The following is a 23,190-nucleotide window of genomic DNA, read 5'->3' as shown; positions in this document are numbered from 1 at the left end:
ACTTGAATTTTTTGATTGATCTGGTGATGCCGAATGATGGACAGCTGTCAAAGGTCAGACTCAAGTTGGTGAGTGTTGATGATGGTGCCGATTGAAGCAGGTATCGATTGATACCCTGGTCAATAAAGGATCGATTGAACTTGAATGTTGTGAGTGATGACGCCGCCTTGAGATATGAGAGCAACAACTCCTCGAATCTGGTTACGTCCAAATCAGGGTAGTCGATAGGGAAGAGGTCCAGTATCAGTTCAAGGTAGGTGAGTTGATGTGCCGTCTTTGAGAGACTGTCAAAGAACACGTCTACATGATCCGGATCGATCAACATGTATCCGATACCCTCATTGTCGTCAAAGTCAATAAGCTTTAAGCGTGTAAGATTGCACAATGATGGACTGCTGATGAGGTTGGTCAATGGATCCAAGTTTCCGATGTAGATCCACTGCTGCGAATTACAAGTGATGAGACCCGCTCGTGTGCTAAGCCGATTAACTCCTATGGCACCTCACCTATATAATGCGTGGCCACAATCGAAGTCAGATTGATGTTCAGGTCCGATGTTAGTTACTCATTGACCATGTCCAGTTCGATGTAGAGATGTTCCAGACTGGTGCTGAGCAATGATCTGAATGCTACCAGCTCAGTGAGACGTTGGGGCATGTTGATGGGTCTGGATCACATTGATGATCAGAGTGTTCATATGTACAGATTGTCTGACTTCGTAGTGGTCGTTGTACCAGTGAGTATCGATTGAATGATGATGATGTCTTTGTTGTTGTACTCATGACAATATGTCGTTCATCGATTGCTTGAACGAGATATTTTTATGAAAGGAAAAGTAGTGTATCATTGAGTACTGTTGAGACGAGTTGATGTGTTCTCCAACTGATGAGTGAGAGTGATAGTCTCCAACGATGTGCCTCCAGACATCTCTTTGGTCTTGAAGCTGAATGCCATGTATAACTCAATATCTTGAGAAGTAATGGTTGAATCAATTGTGGTGTCCGTAGACCTACATTGTCATTCTGGTCCATTTAAACATAATACATATTTGTTTATTTGTTTGTTATTATTTGCATTTGGACCCATAGTGGTCCATTTTTTGTTGTTGGGACCAGTCCCAAAGTCCTAAAAAGGATAAAAATTACAACGATGGAACTTCTCAAGTTTGTCAAAGTCATGGGTCACAAACCTGAGATTGTCAGAACTCAACATCTGATTCTAACAACGTTGCACCATTATAATATACCTATTATCAACTTCAATTAAACAATCATATCATACAAACAATCAATCTATTAATCAATCAATTAATCAATCAATAGAGTATGTATCCCAATAATGATGATCTCCTTTGATCAGACCATACCCATCCACAACCAACCACACAACCAATCAATATGTCCTTATGATATCAAACCATCTCTTTATCCTGTACAACATTATACCGTGTCAATCAATCAATCAGATTGAACAGATCATGTGGTGTTATAGTAGACATTTATAACACATCATTCCCTCGCATATTATACATTAGGGTCTCTATCTCCATGCATCTAAGCAAGTAGGGAGTAGTGATTGAGTCCTACTTGTTCTCTCCACCGATCAATATTCGAACCGGGGCTAAATGTGTGTTTGTTTGATTGTTGTTGTGTGTACCATGGTGGCGAGAAAGAAAGAAAGACCAGTTGACCCACTTGACAACACCCATCGACACCCACTCTTCCCCTTACATGAATGACGGGACACTTTATCACAAACAACATGCATTAAAGGACAGAGACACTTACACCTACACATACACATACACACATACACGACATATCGGTTCACCTGACTTGATCTGCCCTGATGTGTGAAAGTATGTATAGGTGGTATTGATAGTAGTAGTAGTAATAGTGTAGGTGTGAAGTGAATTGGATGGGTCATTCATTCCAACGACAGACAAACAGATAATAGTTGTACAACAAGTACAACAACAACAGAGAGAGATAGAGATAACAACAACAAGTAGTACATGTACGACGTGAGTCTATGTTTAGGTAAAGATAGACATTGTTATGTGTTTGTGTTTGTGTTTGTGTTGGTGTTGGTGTTGGTGATGTGTTGATGTGCTGATGTGTTGTGTGGTGATGCGTGTCGGTTTGTGGTCCCAACAACACTCATTGACATGTGTTAAGATAAGAGAGAGAGTGTGTGGATAATGGATATCCACTCGAGCAGAGAGAGATAGAGAGAAGAGAGGTTGCCAATTACTCTGAACGACATACACTCTACAAGATATTAATACTTTAGCTTAACTTCATCTTTGCCCCTAGATTGCTTGTTTGGAGATAGATAGATAGATAATAGAATAGACAGAGATAATACTCAAGTCATACACACGAATCATACATACACACTGATCAATCAATCAATCAATCAATCAGATTGGTCACACTCATCAACAACAGTTTGATTGGATCGAATTGGACTGGACTGGATTGGACTGGAACTACTTGCTACTTTTGGATGTTGGACGACAAGAGCATCAAACATTAGCGTATTAGCCTCAACAACAACAACAAACACATTGTATATTTATATATATTATTTATTATAATTACCCCAATCAACTTTAACAATATATTATTTATTTACAATAATAATCCATCCAACAAGAAAGAATAATGATGGAATCAATTAATAGAGGAAAGGCTTGGATACCATGTAAGGAGACTGGTGCCTGGACCTCTGGTGAGATTGTGGACGAACAAGGTGACTCTGTCATTGTGCTTGTAGCCGATGGACAAGAGATATCAATACACAAGGATGACCTCAAGATGCAGAATCCATCCATTCAGGAAGGTCTAGACGACATGACCAACCTATCACATTTACATGTATGACCGATCAATCAATCAACGGAATGGAATGATACCATTGCTAATACATACCCTACCCCAACAACAACAATAATAACAGGAACCTGCTGTCATCCATAACTTAAAGACAAGATATAACTTGAATACTATATATACTTATACAGGAACTATATTGATTGCAATCAATCCTTATTGTAAACTATCATTCTATACGAAGGAGATGATTGATAGTTTCTGCAATCAGACAGTGTCCAAACTGCCACCACATGTATACGGCATTGCAGAAGCGTCGTATAGGGAGATGTTAAACAGCCAGAAGAATCAATCTATATTGGTCAGTGGTGAGTCTGGTGCTGGCAAGACCGAGTCCACCAAGTTCCTCTTGCAATACTTTGCCGCCATGGGTGAGAAGATGGGTCAGTCCAAGCAAGAGGCACTGGACAACAACAACATTGAATCACAAGTCATCAAATCGACCCCAATCCTCGAGGCATTTGGCAATGCCAAGACATCCAGGAATGACAACAGTTCAAGATTTGGAAAGGTATGTACCGGTATGATCATCGTCTGGAATCATTCCAATCACTAACTCAATCAACCAATCACATCATATAACAAAATAGTTCATCCAAATACACTTTGACAAGACAAAGGGAACGATTGTTGGAGCAAACTTGGATACATACTTGTTGGAGAAGTCTAGGATTGTTAGACCTCCACAACATGAACGATCATATCATATATTTTACCAGTTCTTGGCTGGTGTTGGCGATGACATTAGGAGCAAGCTGGTGGTCACATCCAATCCCACGGACTTTGTCTTCCTGAGTCAGAGCGAGTGTCATACAATCGATGACATCGATGATGGACAGGTATTCTTAAAGACACAAAAGGCCCTCAAGGTCATGGGCTTCACAGACGACGATCAGATGGGTGTTTGGAAGGTGCTCGCTGCCATTCTGCATTGTGGTAACATCCAGTTCGCCGAGAAAGAGGAGAATGTATCTGCCATCGTGGACGAGTACACATTGGAGAGTACTCAACATTCATACTCGCCACTCATCACAATGGCAGAGTTGTTGGGTTGCAAGATCGATCAACTTAAGAACACTTTGCTAACGAGGATCATAAAGGCTGGCAATGAGACATACACACTCCCAATGACTGTTCAACAATCCAAAGAGGCCAAGGACTCCCTTGCCATGTACCTCTACTCACGTCTATTCGACTGGATCGTTCACCGTATCAACATATGCATTGACAAGAAGAAAAAGGACTACCTCTTCATCGGTATCCTTGATATCTATGGGTATGATGGTCCTCCACTTTGATTGATTCGATCGAATGACTTGACACTGACCTCTCCCTCTCCATTCATCCAGATTTGAGTCATTTGAGACCAACTCATTCGAACAGTTCACGATCAATTATGTATGTTGACCCTCGACCTTGGTCCATGCTTGCCAATCATGCCCATATCTAACCAATCCATCCCTACCACATCGCATCACAACAGGCCAATGAGAAGCTACAGAATCAATTCAACCATCAGATATTCAAGCTGGAACAACAAGAGTATACAAAGGAGAAGATTGATTGGTCGTATATCAAGTTCAACGATAACCAGGACTGCATTGACCTGATAGAGAAGAAGCCATTGGGTATCCTGTCGATAATGGACGAGGAGACGCAGTTCCCCAAGGCAACACCAGTGACCCTCACAACAAAGCTGACGTCCAACCATCACAACAAGACCAAACACTTTGAGAAGCCACGTTTCTCCAACGTTCACTTTACCATCGATCACTATGCTGGCAAGGTCGACTACGACACCACACTGTTCCTCGAGAAGAACAAGGACTTTATCATACCGGAACAGGTGATGGCGCTACAGGCCAGCAGCTGGGAGTTCTTCCGCAAGTTGGTCACGACAATTGGTGGTAGCGCCACAAAGGGACCAGCGCCCTCGGCGTCTGCTGGAGGCAAGTCTCTCAAGTTCCTCTCGGTGACATCGCAATTCAAGGAGTCACTCAATCATCTGATGACCACGATCAACAGCACCAACCCACACTACATCCGCTGCATCAAGCCCAACACACAGAAGCAACCGGACAACTTTAGCGACATGATGGTTCTGCAGCAATTGCGATGTGGTGGTGTGATAGAGCAGCTGCGCATCAGTCGATCGGGATATCCTGGTCGTCTGCCCTACGAGAACTTCTTCAAGCGCTACAAGGTTCTGGCCTCACGACTTGTCAACGCACAGACCAGTGCGCTGGACATGACCAAGGAGCCGCGCAAGGGCTCCGAGGTGTTGATGCGCTTGCTTAGCATCGATGGCACCAAGGTGCAGCTGGGTCTCACGAAGATCTTCTTCAGATCTGGCATCATTGCCAACCTGGAGATCATGCGTGGCAACCTCATGAGGGCGTCGGCCATCATGATCCAGAAGTATTGGAAGGGCTTTGTCTGCAAGAAGAGGTACGTGGCCATTCAACATGCGGCAAAACATCTTCAGTCACTCGTCAGACGTGCCACCTCTAAGCAGATATATATTGGTCTTCTCGAGGATCAGTCATCATTGGTGCTGCAGACTGCCATCAGATCAACTCTGGCCGCCAGGGACTACCAGGACACTTTGGTTTCCGCCACCAAGCTGCAAGGCCTGTTCAGAGTGTGCACCAGTGGCGAGATGCTCGAACAGCTGCGCATCGAGAGGGCATCAGAGATACTACAGAGCTATGTGAGGATGGCCAAGGAAGCAGAGCACCTGCACCTGTTGAACAAGGCCTGTCTAAAGGCGCAGACGAGGTGGAGAGGCAAGATGGCACGCAAGGAGTACACCAAGCTCAAGATCGAAGCTCGCTCACTCAATCATGTTGTGGAGCAGAAGAACAAGTTGGAGCTCAAGGTCGAGGAGTTGCAGTACCGTATGCAGGCCGAGCAGAGGATGAGGGAGAAGGAAGCGGACCTCATCAAGGAGCTCAAGCGCGAGAATCAGCTACTCAAGCAACAGCTTGAGGATAAGGACAAGGAGATTGAGAGAGCCAGAGCAGAGACTGAGAAGGCCAAGGCCGAGTCTGAGGAGAGGATACAGAGTCTCAACACCAACCTCCAGCAGTTGGAGCGCAAGTTCACCACACCTCCAAGATCAACATCGCCAGAGATTGCAACACCAGAGGTCTCACCACCATACATCATCCGCAAACCCGCCAAGGAGACCAAGGACAACAGACAACAACCACCTCCACAAGAGGAGAACTACTCGACAACACCTCCACCAGACACTGATACACCTCTGGAAGAGGCAGACACTGGTAGCTCCAGTGTTGTCCAGTCCCCGCCTGTCGTGGTGGCTGTACATACAGCCAGGAAGGAGGACCGCGAACATGATGTGATCATCTACAACTCACCAGAGATGACGGCCAAGGCCATGGAAGTAGACGAGCATCTGCACAGAGAGGTGCAACTCCTTCGTGAGAAGGAGTCTTCACATCAAGTGGAGATTGACAACTTGAACGACTTGGTCCACAGCCTTCGTGAACAGCTAGAGAGCGAGAAGAACAAGACACCTCTAACAATGTCACATTCCTCTTCGTCCAACTCGCTATCCAGGCCAGAGAGTCCAAGGGACTCAGCAGTCACCTCTCGCGCATCATCCGACTCTGAGACTGAGCATCACCAGCCACAGCAACAGCAGCATTCACCATCACACGGCGGGCTCAAGGCAAGTGCCAATGGCATATCTGACTTGGTTGCCGCCCTGGACATTAACAACAATCAATTGACTGCCGGCAAGTACTTGGTGGACATGTTGCTCAAGGAGACATTCTCCTTTGTAGTTGGCACCATCCCCGAGCCATGCTACATCCTCTCGCGCTGCTACCTCGCCGACATTGTCATGAACTGCTCGGTGGCCAAGGTGGAGGTCATGCACTACTTTGTCGACTCGGTCGCCTCACTCACCAAGGAAAGTCACGACAATGAGTTGCTCTGCTTCTGGTTGTCAAACATCTCACTGATGCTCAAGGTTTTGGACTCGGCCATTCAACATCCACCTAGCTTAGATGCCAGCACTGGCAGCGATGAGGACATTGACATCAATGACAAGTTGCCTGCCAACATATCGATGGAGTCACTTCAGATCAAGACACAACTGCAGACCCTCATCACCAAGGTGTACAAATCATTAGTGAACAACATCCTTGGATACATCCAACCGCTCTGTCATCGCATGCTTAACGAAGCATCATCCGAGAGTGATGCAATTGAGCAGCTCACATGTTATTTGTAAGTTATTCACTCATCCGATCAATCAGTCCATTACTAACTCCTCATGCTTGAACTCACAACAGGACCAATGTATTCTCACTCCTCCAGCTATGCCATGTATATGATCCAATCAGACAATCACTCTTTGAACAGATATTCCATTATATTGACTCATTGATGTTCAATGAGATAGTGCTGCGACGTGACCTGTGCTGCCTGCGCAGCAGTATCCAGCTCAAGATCAATATTTCCGAGTTGGAACACTGGGCCAAGAGCTACGGCAAGGAGTGGTCAGTCAAGGCCATCAGCCATCTCTCACAGTTGAAGGAGACCATCTATATCTTGATGATCGACAAGACACTTCTCACACATGCCGACATCAGGAAGGAGGTGTGTCCATCGATCACCACCGCTCAGATCAAACAGCTGTTGACAATGTACACGCCCGACCTGGACAGCGTGGAGGAGCCAATACCCATCGAGGTGCTGTCTGCGCTCATGTCGTCGGAGGACTACAGCAAGTCCGAGAACATCCTGTTGGACCTCTCATCGATATTCACCATCCCCATGAAGCAACTGCACTGTTTGACCATGGACGACCTGACTAGGATCCAGCATCCATGTGACAGTATCATTTCAATGGTGATCAAAAAGAACATTGAGAGTCATCATCCAACCAACATCAAGTCGTCGTCGTCGTCAGTCGCCACAAAGAAATGAATTGTCAAGTAAAGTTGTCATAGTATTGATTAATTCCTTTGTTGTCTGCTTGCTTTGAACCTGGACACCTTCTGTTCAGGTGGAGGCGCGGGGCTGTCCTCCTGGTCGTCGGTGGGCTCGTTGTCGTAGATGATCGCATCGAGGTTCTTCTCGACCACGTCGCCAGAGAATGCCTGGTGTTCTGGCGGGTTGGGCACAGACACCTCTTTCTTCAGATTCTCCCTGAAGCTCACCTGCTTGTTAACCTTTCTTATAAAGTCCAATGGATCGTTTGGATCACTTGGCGTGCCCTTGAGGATTGACTTTGGCGTGCTGCCATGCTGATGTTGTTGTGTTTGCTGATCTGGATCGACTTGTGACTTTTGAGGCGTGGCGGATGTAGTCGATGGTGATGATGGAGTGGCTTGAGACGTCATCTTTCTCCTCTGTTCAAGGTATCGCTTGATCTCCATTGAATCCTTCGTTTGGAATGCTTGGTCATCATCACGATCAAACTCGTTATCTTGTTCCTCTTTTCCAAGACCATTGTCGAAGTCATCAACTTGCTCCACATCAGCTGGCAATGATCTAACATTCTCTGTATACTCCTCCTCTATGTACTCCACGTCTTCATCATCGGATGTAACCTCTACTCTATTTCCTTGCTCGTCATAATACTCCACTACCTCTTCATAATCATTGTCATTTATATCGTATTCCTCTTCGTCTTCTTCACCATTGCCTCCTCGCTTTTGTCTACCAGTGCGACCATGATGTTTGCTCTCATCCTCAAACTCCTCCTCATACATCTCCTCGGCCTGCTTCATACTCTTTTCAATTTCCTCATCCTCCATTCCTGCCTCCATGCTCTCCTTCTCCAACTTCTCCAACTCCAACAGCCGACTAAACATCTTTTCAAACTCCTCGTCCTCCTCTTTCTTCTTCTTTGCGTTCTCCTTTTGTTGTGACTGTGGCTGTGACTGTTGCTTTGATGCTGGATCCTCCCTCTGGCGCTGCCTCTCACGCTCACGCTCCTCGTCCGAGTCGTAGTCCTCCTTGATCTCGATGATGTTGTCGTCCTCCTTCTCCTTGATGTACTTTGAGAGGTTGGTGGTCAGCTCCAGACGTTGATTGAGCGAGTCGAGCTGCAAGTTGATATTTGTTATACTGTCATCAATGTCCTTCTCTCGTCGACGAATGATGTCGATGGTCTGCTTACACGATCGTTCAGCAAAGTAGTTGTCGCCCAACAATATCATTATCTCGTTGGAGTTGTAGATATGACCCTCGAAGAAGGCCATCTTGCCCAATGGTACATTTATCTTATGTGTCAACTGATCTGGCAATGTAGTCAACCTCTCAATAAGTACTTGATACTGTTTCTTTGTATCATTCAATGATCCAATATGATCCTGAAACTCTTTAATCTTAATATTATACTTTAGTCGTGGGTCTTCACGTTGTTGTTGTTGTTGTTGTTGCTGTTGTTGTTGCTGCATTTCTTATATTATATGTATGTACACTTATTGTCTCATTCGCGCGAGCATTAATGAATTGTCATTCCTTGAACTCACACTACTCAATGAAGATTGTCCCATAATTCAAGATCATGGACATCTTGTGTATTCATGTATGTAATAACGGGGATATCTCTGTCCACATGCTAGACCTGGTAACTATACTTTGTCCAACCTGTTGCCCTTGCCCTTACCCTCGCCAACCCTTGCCATAGCCCTCTAGGATCGATCAGACAAGGCAACACACCAAATATGATAGATAGAATTCGAACAAACCAGGCAAGGTGTCAAGGTTTCGTTGCGAATTTATCAAAGCTGAATGGTGTTAGAACCCTCGAAACCAAGGAGAGTTGTGAGGTCTTGTTGTTTGTTGAGTGAGAGTTAATGAGTGTTGTTGTTATTGGCTGCTTGATTGGGTACATGTATGCGCATACTCATCTTGTATTATTAATAAACATATATACATACATATATACATAAATAAATATATAGATAGATAGATAAATTGTAGATAGAATAAACAATAGCTGATCAAGCTATCATTTCATTCATATTCATTCAATACTCTTCTTCTTCGTGTAATAAATACAAAGTTTATTATTATTATTTATTGTTAACAATCAATCAATCAATCAAAGTTAGATAGATGAGCCATCTTGTAAGTATACCTTAACATAATATATGTTGATTGATACTAATCAATCAACCTCCAATCAATCATCTTAGCCATTCACATACGACGAGGGACAGGATAACGATGCGATCGAATGTCAGATCTGCTTTTGCCCTCTTATAGACCCAGTGGAACATTCTTCACAGGACTCACCTTGCAGTCAGACGTTCTGTCGTGAGTGCGTAGAGACGCTGTCAAAGTGTCCCTTCTGCATATGCATGGTTAGCAAGTGGGAGTCGGTACAACTTACACCGACCACTCACAAGTTCCTCTTCCGGCCACTGGCCGAACTCAAAGTGACATGCAACGTATGTCACAAGTCAGCAAAGCGAAAGGATATAGTTGACCATGTTGAATCATGTGAGATTGGTATGTTAAGTTACTTGATTGATTGATCGATCGATTGAGCGAATGGCGAGCTGACCTTCCTGCCCCAATCACAGAGTTACCAAAGGGATTGATACCAAAGGTTAAACAAAGCGATTCACCAATATCTACACATGCTAGCAGCAGTAGTAGCACGAGTGTATCATATAGTGATGATCCAAACTTTGCAAATATCAAGTACACGATCAATCCTTCACCTATTCAGTCGGCCTCGGCACAGCTGATCTCGACAACATCGACGACGCCTACATCTTCATTCCCTCCACAGGTCATCCCCAATGGCAATGGCAATGGCAATGGCATTGCTGCCGCCAACAGCAGTCCCAATCTCAATGGCATGGTCAATCCAAATGCCCCCGCACCTTTCCAACCATACATTCCTCAAGTGGGCTACCAGCCACCGCAACTGAATGGCGGTGGCGGCAGCATGAGCAACCTAAACAACCCCAACAACAACAACAGCAACGTACCACCACCAATCTTTCCACAAGCGCCTCTGCAACAGGGCGGTCATCCATTCTCACCTTATCAATTCCCACCGCGCCCCTCCTCATTCCTCTACTCAAACGGACAGCCTGTGCCACCTGTAGCCGGTGGCCCTGTGCCCCCACTGCCAGCCAACGGCAATCCAAAGCCAGTCCATCAGTTTGGTGGACACTATCCATACTTCCAACATCACTTTCCACATCACCAACATCATCAACAAATGCAACAACAGATGCAGCAACAACAACAACAGCAAATACCAACAGCACCAACATCATCAGTGTATCCGTCCAAGCCAACGATAGGCCGACTGCCCAAGGAGGAGAAGTCGTCAATTCCCATCGACTTTAAGCATAACTACATCGCGGCCAAGCCGCCCAAGGACAAGGAGAAGTTGTTCTCCAAGAACTTTGGCGACGCGGTCTTCACCAACGACGTGTACACCAACAGTGACTTCACGTCGTGCCGCTTCAAGGGCGCGCAGTTCAACAGCGTGCAGTTTGACCACTGCACGTTCACCGCGTGCGAGTTTGCCAACGCCATGTTCACCAACTGCACCTTCATCCACTGCCGTCTGGTGAACTGCGACTTCAAGACGTCCATCCACTCCAAGACCCACTTTATCGACTCGGCCATCACCAATGGCAACTTTAGCTCCTTCTCGTGCCCGGCCTCCATCTTTGCCCACTGCCGTCTGTCCAACGTCAACATGAGCCGTTCCACAATGACCGGATCCCTGGTGAAGTTCTGTAAATTCGTCAACGTCAACATGTCGCACAGCAGCCTGCTGCATACCAACTTCCCAAGCACTCGCTTCATCAATGTCTCAGTGGCCGACTGTGAAGTGTCCAAACACTCATTGGCCACACTCAAGAAGCAGAGTGGTGTAAGAACAGAGAACCTAAGGATGTTGTAATAATGTCTCTATCTCTATTCTTTGTTTGCTTGTTCCGTGTCCCTGCCCTGTCCTGTCCTGTTCAGTGTGTCCTTGTCGGACTTTGTCTGTCTCTCTGTACCTTGCTTGATTGCTGCCAATGTAATAATAAAAAGGATTCAAAGGAATGGTAGAGTGTCGCCATCCTGGCACCACTAATATGATGATACGCCACGCTTTCTTCATCACAACAAATATCCATACATCCAAAGGGTAGGAGATTGTTAGATGCATCATGATGGCCCACACACTTCTGAAATTTGAGTAAACATTTATTGATCAAAATTGGGTCCAATAAGGCCCAACCCCCACACAGTCCACATTTTTGATCAGATGTTTGCAAAGGCAAAGTTTGGACTAATCACACAATCAGACAGAGACACACAAACCGGTCCGCGCGGTGACCACCTCCGAGCTAACATGTGTGTGTTCGATCAGAATGGGAGAGTCTGTTCTCATCACGGTTAGACACAAACACATCCCATTTGTTGGATTGCAGTCCCTTCTGGGCATTACCATCACCGATTCCTACTAATGGACTATGTTGTCCTAACCCCTCTCTCCTCCCTCTATCCCAGGGTCCACAATCATTCATTCATCTCCATTCATAATAATGCCCTTCAATTAAAAGAAGCATATTAATTAGTAGTATGGTCCAATCAAACATCCATCCATTAATCAATCCACAACATTCAACTTCATCTTTCACCATCACTCACTATCTGTACATATATTACATACTTATACACATATGGAAGGTAGCCGGACAGGTTCCACCACCTCCACGATGAGATATAACAACATACACTCCACAATGCAATCAATCATTGTTGTAACAATAGTATTATTATCGATCATGTTGTCAGTGCATGACAATGCTGTCAATGCAGACAACTCATTCTTTTACAAATCACATTACTACACCATTTACAATCAATCCACTGACTTGGCCAGTGCCAAGAGTATCTGTAGCCAAGATGGAAGGTATGTCCATTCACACTCATCTTGATTGGAATCATTCCAATCACTCAATCACTCACTCACTCACTCACTCAAACTAGTTACTTGGTGACGATCACAAACGATGGAGAACTGAAGGAGATTATTGCTCGAGCAATGAGTTATAATATAAGTGGCAACATACTTGTCGATGGATCAGACTTTTATAATGCTGGCGTTTGGATATATACTGGCGGACCAGAGATCAATCAGACAATGTATCAGGCAAAGGTTGACATGTGCTCAACTGTTTGCCCTTGGGATGTACAGTCATACCAGCCAACAACATTTGACAAGGTGCCAACGGGCTCAGCAACCGTGCTCAGTTTAGTAGTGTCTGGCATCAACTCATACTCATACTCATACTTCTCACAGGCCTCAACAGTCAAGGGCACTGCCTTCGTGTGCGAGGGTGGGAAGAACCCCACTATCGCGCCAATCAGCACCGATGGAGGACTGCTGATCATCAACGGCTTGGACCCAATGGCCACTCCACCACCACTCACCTTCTACCCTGTGGGCAACAGTCAGCCAGGAGTGATATGCAATGCATCATTACTCATTGCCAACACGACGTTGATCTGCATGCTTGGTCCCAATGCCGGAACATACGATGTGTTGATAGGTGGATCGATGAATGTAAATGTAACATATACTGCACGAGCACCTTATCTCTCATCGATTCAATCGATCAATTCTACTCATGTCGTCATTGTTGGAAACAACTTTGGAGCTAATCCCAATGAGGTATCTTTGATACTCAATGCCAACACTGGTCACGACATTACCTGCACTGTATCCATATCTGGCAAGAACACGATCATTTGCGCTGCATCCAACATCCCATCCATCATCTTCCCAATCAAGATCACAGTGTCTGGCATCACATACATGACATCCAAGACCGCAATCAGTAAGTTATATCTCATCACCAACCCTCACATTCAATCACTCACTCTGACCCTCATTCAATCAATCAACTTAAGGATATGGAAACGTCAACAACTACTTTAGATACATACCAAATGTGTCATTTGACACTGCCATGAATGTACTGTCCACGATGCAGGTGGACATCATGCCTGGATTCATGACTTATATCAACTCATCAAGTATGGCAACATTCGCCACCAAGTATTTTGGTGCACAGTACTTGTGGGAGCCGCTTACATACACAGGCGGCCAATTCACCTCAATGGCAGGCTCATCAAACAATATGATCGTCTACGATGTGTACACACAAAAGAACACACTACCCTCCTCTGGCTCGTTCTCCAACCTCTACATCAACATGTCCGACAACAGTCTGGCTGCAAACCCGGCCTCAGACTTGCAAGTTGGCGCGTTCATCCAGTTCCTACAGTACGACCAGCCAGTGGTGTCCAACGTGCCAGTGCTACCCGTGGCGGGTGGCCAGCGCACAATCAAGTTGAACGGTGTTTCAGTAATTAACTTGGCCACAATCAATTGGAAGGGCGACTACTTGTTCTACATTGCCGACTGGTTCGCCAATGCATTCATCATTTCATTCCCAGCGGGCTACAACGATGGCGCGTCCAACAAGCTCAAGCTATCAATTGGCCTGTTCACGACGATTGAGATTGGCATGCGGTATGAGTACCCAGTGATCTCAGATGTCAGCAATCTGTATCCACCAACACAGGGTACGGTGCTCACACTCTCTGGCAGTGGCTTCTACAAGGATAACAGTGTGACAAAGGTAACTTCGGGTGTGTGCAGTGCATGGCGCGTGCTTGACTCGGGAACACTTGAATGCACACTCGTGCCTGGCACAGGTAGCATAGTAGTCGGTCTCACTGTGGGCACGTCCAAGACATCCTACACATGGAGCTACTCGCGACCATCCATAGACTTAGTCACAAGCATCGCGCTTGTAGGAGGCAATGTAATCCTCTATGGCAACAACTTTGGAACCAATCCATCGCAGATAGTAGTTAGTATTGGAGGTGCACTGTGTGGCCAAGTCAAGGTGATCAAGGATCACACAATGTTGAGCTGTGTTGCCCCACCAGGTGTGGTCGCAGGACCCGTGGATATATACGTGAATGTCAGTTCACAGAGCTCAAACCTCTTCACAACGCGCTACTCCTCAAGCTACATCTCCTCTGCATACAACAATGGAACAACATTGAGTATCTTTGGCAACCAGCTTTCGTCTACCACTTCGCGATTCAATCTTGGCCAGACTATCATGCCTTGTGTGGACGTATCCTCATCCTTCATTCAATGCAATCTCACAACGTCATCAATCAGTGACTTCCTAAGTCAGGTATTGATTAGTGATAGCTCTGTCGTTTCAACATACCAGTTCTACCTCAGTCCGTTCATCGCAAGCACATCATACTCTGCACCATTGCCGACCAGGTTCGCCGTCATCACACTGACGGGTTACTACTTTGAGTCAAAGGTCTATAGTGCCAAGGAGTTTGTGCAGCTGTCACTTGGCATTGGTCGCACAGTGTCAATGGCACTCGACCCCACTGCCATCAAGTCGTCCACTTCGATTGTGGCAAACATCACATTGGCAGGAGGTGCCGACCAAACCCTGCAGCTCACCGCCAGCCCATCGCCAATACGCTACTCCAACCTCTATCACTCAATCTCATTCAAGACACCTGTGATTGGCGCCGTGAACGCTATCGACCCATACGCTGCTCCCTACCTGGTCACAATCACGGGCAGCCAAATAGGTCCCCTTCAGGATACTGGTGTAGCTGTACAGGGAGTGGGCAGTGGTCCAGTACAGGCAACATTCGTCAATGACACCACTGTGATCTTCCCATTGCCAGAGACTGCCAAGCTGGGCACACTCAAGCTGGTCGTGACGGGACAGGAGTCGACTCCAGTCCAATACACGCCAGTTCCATCGATAGGTTCAATCACACAGCCTCATGTGCTTGGTGGTCAGGTCACCATCACTGGACGATTCATGGCCACCAACAATGCCAATGGAACAGCCAGCATTGCTGAGCCATCATTCACATTGAATGGTACCTCTCCCATGAGTTGCGCACGTATCACCTCCATCGCGCCATACCTATTCATATGTCCCGTTGCTGCTGGCTCTGGTCCACTCACCGCCAACTTCACTTACAACAGCACATCCTCGACACAACTCTATCGATTCTCTTACCAAAGTATGTTCGGGAGTGGGGCGTGACGAGGCCAGGCCTATCAATTGAATCATTCCACTCACTCACTGACACTAACACATCAATCACCATCAATGTAGGACCATCAATCATATCGACAACGACCGTTAAGTATATGGTTGGAGGAAATATAACGATTAGAGGCGATAACTATGCTGATGTTGGACTACAGGCAGCCATTGGAGGCAGACCATGCAATCAGACTTACTTTGTGGACTACATGACGATCATTTGTTTGTTTGATGGACTTGCTGAGCCAAACCCCAAGGGCGAGTCACTCAATGTAACCGTGACAGTCAACACTTTGCAGTCCACTCGTTACCTCTTCCTCTACTACACGCCCAAACCTTGTGTTGACGACTGCTCAGGTCGCGGGGACTGCAACCTGGACACAGGAATCTGTCACTGCTACGTGCCCTATGGCGGCTTCGACTGCAAGTCATCCAACACAACCGTGCCCGTTTTGCCACCAACCGTCAACCCCGACGGCGGGTCCGTCGTGCACGGCAGCAAGTTCAACTTCTCAATCAACTTGGCATTCATCCGAGAGATGGACTCCAAGGGCGAGCAAGTCGTAGCATATGGCCTGTCGATGATCGAATGGGTCAACCACACAGAGTTGGCCACTAACAAGGTTTACATGGCCGGCGTGTACCCGGGCGTGGGCATTGGCGTGGAGGTCACAACCACGATCTTTGAGACAGCGTCCAACGTGTCATTTGGCAACGAGCTGCTGCCTGTGGCGGCCAACTCAATCAAGTACGAGGTGTCCATCACCAACTGGACGTTCGCCTCGCCGCTCAACATGATGCAGGTGGTGTTCGCGGCGAGGGCTCCACTCACCGACTCAAATGAGTGCACCGACTCTGCCACATCATCGGCAATGGGCGGAATCGATGGCCAGAGCAACAGCACCATCAACTGGTTCCAGATCAAGAATGGCGAGTCTATGCTGCAGGCGCACTTCTCGCAACGCGTCATCACGGATGACCGCGTCGTGCGCAGCCAGGTGCTGGTACTCGATCCGTCCGACCAACTCTATCGCTACCTGCCTGGCGATGGCTCCAACTTTGACCTGCTGACGGCCATCATCGTGCCACCCTTCACGGAGAGGGCGAGCGTCGATCCCAACTTTGGCTCGCTTGTATCGTCTACTGTTCGTCCGGAGTGCGCGGCGGCGCGACCATGGTTACTGCCAGTGATCATCACAGCATCCATTGTCGGAGGATGTCTTCTCGTTGGTCTATCAATATTCATCATTCGCAAGTACTTTGTATCCGTTCGCATCGTTCAGTACAAGCTCAGGAATCTCAAGGAGTCAGGCCACAGGAATCACTTGGCCGATTAGGTGTGGCTGAGGGGCAATAAAGTATGACTCGTTTCCAATGAATGGAACTATTCCAATCACCAAACCAATCAATCACTCAATTACACTTTGGAACTATTCCAACTACTCTAACTAACCATCAATATCCCATTCTGTACTGACTACAAAGATGTTAACTGGAATGTGTGTGCTTACATGATTGAACGAATGAATAAATGATTGTTCAATGACAGATGGTTAATAATAGATTAAAGAGGACAGGTTCTATGTGGAGGATGAGGATGAAGTAACCACATAAAACAAACGACATTTCTTTTTTTAGGGTTGTCCAGCCCAATGCATGTTGGGCCCAAGGATCGTGATGATTACTTTGATCGCTTTCACTTTTTTTACAAAAGCAGACGTCCTTTTTGAATCTCTTCAAGCTAAATCAGCAGTATCAGTTTGGTGCTAAGTATGTAAAACAATCAATTTTTATTATTATTATTGTGTTTTTTTAGAGTTTCTCTCCCCATCGTTTTCATTTTCATTCAATAGCTTCAGATCAACCAAGCTTAGTTGTTATTCATAACCCCACGCGCCTCCTTCCAAACCTCTCATCCTGATTGACACACACACACAAACATACATTACTCGCACTTTATCTATCTTTCTATCTATCTGTATCTTAAGGTTCATCCATCAGAGGCAGAACCGATTCCGATCCACCAATCATTCAACCACTTCTTCCACCATTCATTCAATCAAACCCAGGCCAAACCAACCAATTTTACACGCACACAAGTACAGCAAGAGGAATTCTTAAAGAGTAATATTACCAACTTACAGCATCAAACAAGTAAATACTTGTCTCCAAACAAACAAACTTTAAGTTGTATCTGTGTGGCATCCAAATGTAAGTACTTTGTAATAATAATAATAATGTCTAGTTCAATCATCAATCAATCAATCATCAAACAGCATTATCAGCAGGAATGAATGAAACGATAATACTTAAAACAGTGTCAAGATGTTATTCGATCCATCCATCAACCATTCCACCCCTTCACAATCCACTAATTCAATCAATCAATCAATCAATTATCTTGTTATGTGTGTGTTTGTGTTGTATAACTATGTTTAAGATTGATCACACACAAACAGACACTCACTCACTCACACACCTGATTTGGAATTGATCAATCAGGTGTTTGGTCGTGTGAAATGGATTATGATACATCTACAGATGATCTATTGTTGGTGTCAACGACGTTTCCAACCCTCCAATCCGTCAGCACTCTATGTCGCTACACCTTGCGCCAAACCAAACCATAGTCGACTCCCTAAAAGCAAGCATAGGTTGTCAACAATTAGAATAAGAAGCTGGCTGTAATCGTCAGTCCTCCTCCTCCACCTCCACCTCCTCAGTCGGTCAGTCAGTCAGCCAGTCACGTTGACGACCCTCAACCCTTGCCCGACCCACCGACCCAAAGTGAGTGAGTGAGTTGGTGAGTAAGGGAGGGAATGGAGATTGGTCACAAGCTACACCTTTATTGCTAATGTTGTCTTGCATACCTGTTCACTTTGTTGTTGTTGTTGTTGTTATACATTGCACTTAGTTGTTGTTGTAGAAGAAGGAAGCAAGAAGGAAGAAGTAGTTTGTTTACTTTACTAACATCAAGGCATGCAAACATTTAAGCGATAGCCTAACAGTGCAGCGACAACAACAACATACAGTATCAATACAAACAAACAAACAACATATTTATTACCATAAACAAAGCAGCTTACTTGTATCAATAGCAATAGCAACAGCAACAGCTTATCGATCGAAATATGTCAAGCAAACTATCGATACAGTCACTTGACAGCTCGTCGGGACGCGACCGACGCAACTCGGCGTCGTCGACATCGTCGTCGTCGCCATTCCTCAACAATAGCTTCAGATCACACACGGCGCCACGCAACTATCCTCCCGCCATCCAGTTGGAGGATATGGGTTCGTGTTCCAGCACACCACCCGTCGACGCCGCCGCACTCGACGAAACATACACCAACGCGCCACCTCCCAACTTCTTCCGCAAGATCTATAACAGACTGGTATGTATATTGTGCCAGCCAGCCAACAGCTACCTAGCTAGCGATATGACTAACTATTGCCAACAAACAGATGAGCGGCGACAACTTCAAAGGCAACTCAAGAAATGTATATATAAACGACATGGAACGCAATCGAGAGTACAAGTACTGCGGCAACACGGTGACGACTTCAAAGTACACATTGATCACATTCCTGCCGAAGAACTTATTCGAGCAGTTCTGCAGATTGGCCAACTTCTACTTCCTCATCATCTCGGCCATTCAAATCATACCTGGCATCTCTCCAACGGGTCGCTTCACAACTCTCGGCCCACTGCTGGTGGTGCTGGCCATCACAGCCATCAAAGAGGCCTACGAGGACTTCCGTCGACATCGCCAAGATGACCGCGTCAACAACTGCCACACCGAAGTACTGCGAGGATCAACCTTTGTCGACGAGCGTTGGAAGAATCTCAAGGTTGGCGACATTGTCAAAGTACTCAACAGACAGTACATCCCGGCGGACCTCGTGGTGCTGGCCTCCAGCGAGCCCCAGTCCACATGTTACGTCGAGACTGCAAACCTTGATGGGTAAGTAGTAGAGCAGCGCTATCAGCTGGGTGCCATCCATCAATCACTGATTGGTTACTAACATGCTGACCCGGCCACGATCAGTGAGACGAACTTAAAGTTGAAGCAGGGACTGAATGAGACAGCACAGTATAACAGCTTGGACAACTTGGCAACGATCAATTCAAACATTGAATGCGAACATCCAAATAATAGACTGTACTCATTCATTGGATCAATGTACTTGGATGGCAAGGGACATCCATTGTCCGCGCGTCAGGTACTGATGCGTGGCTCACTACTGCGCAACACCAAGTGGATATATGGCGTTGTGATCTACAGTGGCCGCGACACCAAGCTGATGCGCAACTCTAGCGACACACCTTCCAAGCGCAGTGGCGTCGAGAAGAAGACAAACGTCTTCATCCTTATAATCTTCATCCTGCAGATGCTGCTGTGTCTGGGCGCGGCGATCGCCAACGGCGTGTGGAACAACCGCCACGTCGACGACTGGTACCTGCTGTGGAGCGACCAGTCGCCTGTTAAGAACGGCGCCATGTCCTTCCTGACATTCCTCATCCTGTTCAACAACATTATCCCCATCTCGCTGTACGTCTCAATGGAGTTTGTCAAGGTCTTCCAGGCGTTCTTCATCAACAACGACCAGCAGATGTACCACGCCGACAACGACACGCCAGCACTGGCGCGCACATCCAACCTCAACGAGGACCTTGGCCAGATCGACTACATATTCAGTGACAAGACTGGCACGCTAACGCAGAACAAGATGGAGTTCAAGAAGTGCTCAATTGGTGGAGTGTCATATGGCAGCGGCATGACAGAGGCTACAATGGGCGCAATGATGCGCGAGGGAGCAATGATTAGCGATCAACCAGCGCAACAACAACAACTGAACAATGATCCAACAACAAACAGCAGCAACGAGCTGCTTGGAGCCAGCAACTGCGAGTCACCACCCTTGTCAGCGTCGAGCTTCAGGGACGCCAAGCTCAATGCGAACCTCAACAGCGAGGACCTCAACATGTCCAAGTTGATAAAGGAGTTCTTTAGCGTGTTGGCCGTGTGCCACACGGTCGTGCCCGAGGAGGAGAATGGCGTCATCACCTACCAGGCGTCCTCGCCCGATGAGTCGGCCCTGGTCACTGCCGCCAAAGAGGTCGGCTTTAACTTTTGTCGCAGGAGTCTCAAGTCGGTCACTATCATCGACCCCAATGGCCAGGAGCTTGAGTTCCAGATCCTCAACATCCTCGAGTTCAACTCGGTCAGGAAGAGAATGTCTGTAATCGTGCGCCATCCAGATGGCCGTCTGCTTCTCTACACCAAGGGTGCCGACACGGCCATCTTTGAGCGTCTGGCGCCCAACCAGACATTCGCCGACAGCACCATCAATCACCTGCAGGAGTACGCATCGGAGGGTCTCAGGACGCTGTGCGTAGCGTACCGCGAGATTGAGCCGGCCGTCTACGAGTCCTGGTCGTCCGATTACTACACTGCATCCAACACAATTATTGGCCGCGAGGCAGCACTCGACCGCATGGCCGAGGCCATCGAGCGCAAACTGATCTTGCTAGGTGCGACAGCCATCGAGGATCGACTGCAGGTGGGCGTGCCCGAGTCCATTGCCAGTCTGCGCGAGGCAGGCATCAAGCTATGGGTGCTTACTGGTGACAAGCAAGAGACAGCAATCAATATTGGATACGCATGCCGTCTTCTCACGAACAACATGGAGCTGCTCGTCGTCAACGAGTCGTCGATCGAGAACACGGACCGCGAGCTCAAGCGTCTGGTCGAGGAGTACCGCAACGGTCACCCCACCAAGGACCTGGCGCTGATCATCGATGGATCGACGCTGGTCTACGTGCTGGAGAACAAAGAGATGGCGCTCATGATGCTCAAGATCTCGGAGCGCTGCAAGTCTGTGATCGCCTGTCGTGTATCCCCTTCGCAAAAGGCTGACATCGTTGGTCTGGTGCGCGACAACTTGGACGCCGTCACCCTGGCCATTGGAGACGGTGCCAACGACGTCAACATGATACAGCGCGCACACGTGGGCATTGGCATCAGTGGTGAGGAGGGTCTGCAGGCTGCGCGTTGCTCCGACTATGCTATCGCGCAGTTCCGCTTCCTCACACGCCTGCTGCTGGTGCACGGCCGCTACAGCTACCGTCGCATCTCCAAGCTGATCGCCTACTGCTTCTACAAGAACATCACGCTGTACATCACACAGTTCTGGTTCACAATCTTCAACGGATGGTCGGGCCAGACGTACTACGAGCGCTACACACTCACATTGTACAACATCCTTTGGACCTTCTTCCCGATCATCGTCTTTGGCATTCTGGACAAGGACGTCAGCGAGCAATCAATCATGGACCATCCGCACTTGTACAGCTCGGGCCCGCGCCACCATCACTTCAACATCAAGGTGTTCTGGGGTTGGATATGCAACGGTGTGTTCCACTCGTTCGTCCTCTACGCATTGCCCATGGGCATCTACCACCGCGCTGTGCCATTCGCCAGTGGCTTCACTATCGACCTGATCTCAGTGGGCATCATTACCTACGCCTGCGTTGTCATCACAGTCAACTGCAAGCTGGCACTGGAGACGCGCTTCTGGACCTGGATCAACCATCTGGCCACCTGGGGCAGCATCGTCCTTTTCTTCATCTGGCTGATGGCTTTTGGCAAGTTCGAGGACATCAATCAGTCTCTGGGCGTTGGTGTGGACATCTACGACATCATCTTCAACGTTGGTAAGGCACCCCTATTCTACCTGACCCTTGTGATCGTGCCTGTCGTATGTCTATACAGAGATTATACATGGAAGTTGTAAGTATCCCACACTCAAATGTTGATGATCACTCATTCATCCATTCACTCACTCAAACATTACCAATCACTTTCCAACCATTTAGTGTGAACCGTTATGCCCTTCCACAGGCCTACCACATTGTACAAGAGTTAGACAGCAGTCATTCGAGTAAACAGATTGAGACCAAGCTGCGATGTAAGTATCCATCCATCCACACTCGCTCGCCTTAACCATTCAGACAGCTTTGCTAACCAACCACCACCCACTTATGATTGATTGATTGGAACAATACAGACACTGGATATGCATTCTCGCAAGAGCCAGGACAGGCAGACTACATCAACAATAAATTTGTTGTCTAACTTTATTATCATTTATTATTCAATCAAGGTTCGAAGGAG

The 23,190-nt window shown here is 46.9% G+C and overlaps 6 protein-coding genes across 6 annotated transcripts; 5 read left to right on the top strand and 1 right to left on the bottom strand.

Moving 5' to 3' along the window:
* Window positions 1-2,669: 2,669 nt before the first annotated feature.
* SAMD00019534_104070 (hypothetical protein) lies at window positions 2,670-2,885 on the top strand (the record flags this gene model as incomplete). The annotated part of the gene is made up of 1 exon (XM_012894245.1): window positions 2,670-2,885. One exon carries the CDS (start codon window positions 2,670-2,672, stop codon window positions 2,883-2,885), a length of 216 nt encoding a protein of 71 aa, XP_012749699.1.
* A 196-nt stretch (window positions 2,886-3,081) lies between these two features.
* On the top strand, window positions 3,082-7,853 carry SAMD00019534_104060 (hypothetical protein; the record flags this gene model as incomplete). Its single annotated transcript, XM_012894244.1, has 5 exons — window positions 3,082-3,405; window positions 3,485-4,170; window positions 4,244-4,292; window positions 4,378-7,151; window positions 7,217-7,853. 5 exons carry the CDS (start codon window positions 3,082-3,084, stop codon window positions 7,851-7,853), a joined length of 4,470 nt encoding a protein of 1,489 aa, XP_012749698.1.
* A 29-nt stretch (window positions 7,854-7,882) lies between these two features.
* On the bottom strand, window positions 7,883-9,331 carry SAMD00019534_104050 (hypothetical protein; the record flags this gene model as incomplete). The annotated part of the gene is made up of 1 exon (XM_012894243.1): window positions 7,883-9,331. The coding sequence occupies one exon, from the start codon at window positions 9,329-9,331 to the stop codon at window positions 7,883-7,885; it is 1,449 nt and encodes a 482-aa protein (XP_012749697.1).
* Window positions 9,332-9,995: 664 nt separating this feature from the next.
* On the top strand, window positions 9,996-11,811 carry SAMD00019534_104040 (hypothetical protein; the record flags this gene model as incomplete). The annotated part of the gene is made up of 3 exons (XM_012894242.1): window positions 9,996-10,007; window positions 10,076-10,391; window positions 10,466-11,811. 3 exons carry the CDS (start codon window positions 9,996-9,998, stop codon window positions 11,809-11,811), a joined length of 1,674 nt encoding a protein of 557 aa, XP_012749696.1.
* Window positions 11,812-12,685: 874 nt separating this feature from the next.
* On the top strand, window positions 12,686-17,349 carry SAMD00019534_104030 (hypothetical protein; the record flags this gene model as incomplete). Its single annotated transcript, XM_012894241.1, has 4 exons — window positions 12,686-12,813; window positions 12,891-13,741; window positions 13,815-15,986; window positions 16,082-17,349. The coding sequence occupies 4 exons, from the start codon at window positions 12,686-12,688 to the stop codon at window positions 17,347-17,349; spliced, it is 4,419 nt and encodes a 1,472-aa protein (XP_012749695.1).
* A 1,794-nt stretch (window positions 17,350-19,143) lies between these two features.
* SAMD00019534_104020 (hypothetical protein) lies at window positions 19,144-23,151 on the top strand (the record flags this gene model as incomplete). The annotated part of the gene is made up of 5 exons (XM_012894240.1): window positions 19,144-19,407; window positions 19,478-19,977; window positions 20,062-22,806; window positions 22,893-22,984; window positions 23,084-23,151. The coding sequence occupies 5 exons, from the start codon at window positions 19,144-19,146 to the stop codon at window positions 23,149-23,151; spliced, it is 3,669 nt and encodes a 1,222-aa protein (XP_012749694.1).
* Between the last annotated feature and the right edge of the window lie 39 nt (window positions 23,152-23,190).

The sequence above is a fragment of the Acytostelium subglobosum genome (assembly GCF_000787575.1).
Source record: "Acytostelium subglobosum LB1 DNA, scaffold: scaffold27, whole genome shotgun sequence".
Taxonomy (NCBI): Eukaryota; Evosea; class Eumycetozoa; order Acytosteliales; family Acytosteliaceae; genus Acytostelium; species Acytostelium subglobosum.
Note: the sequence above shows the minus strand (reverse complement) of the source record. Positions and strands in the feature narration are given on the sequence as shown.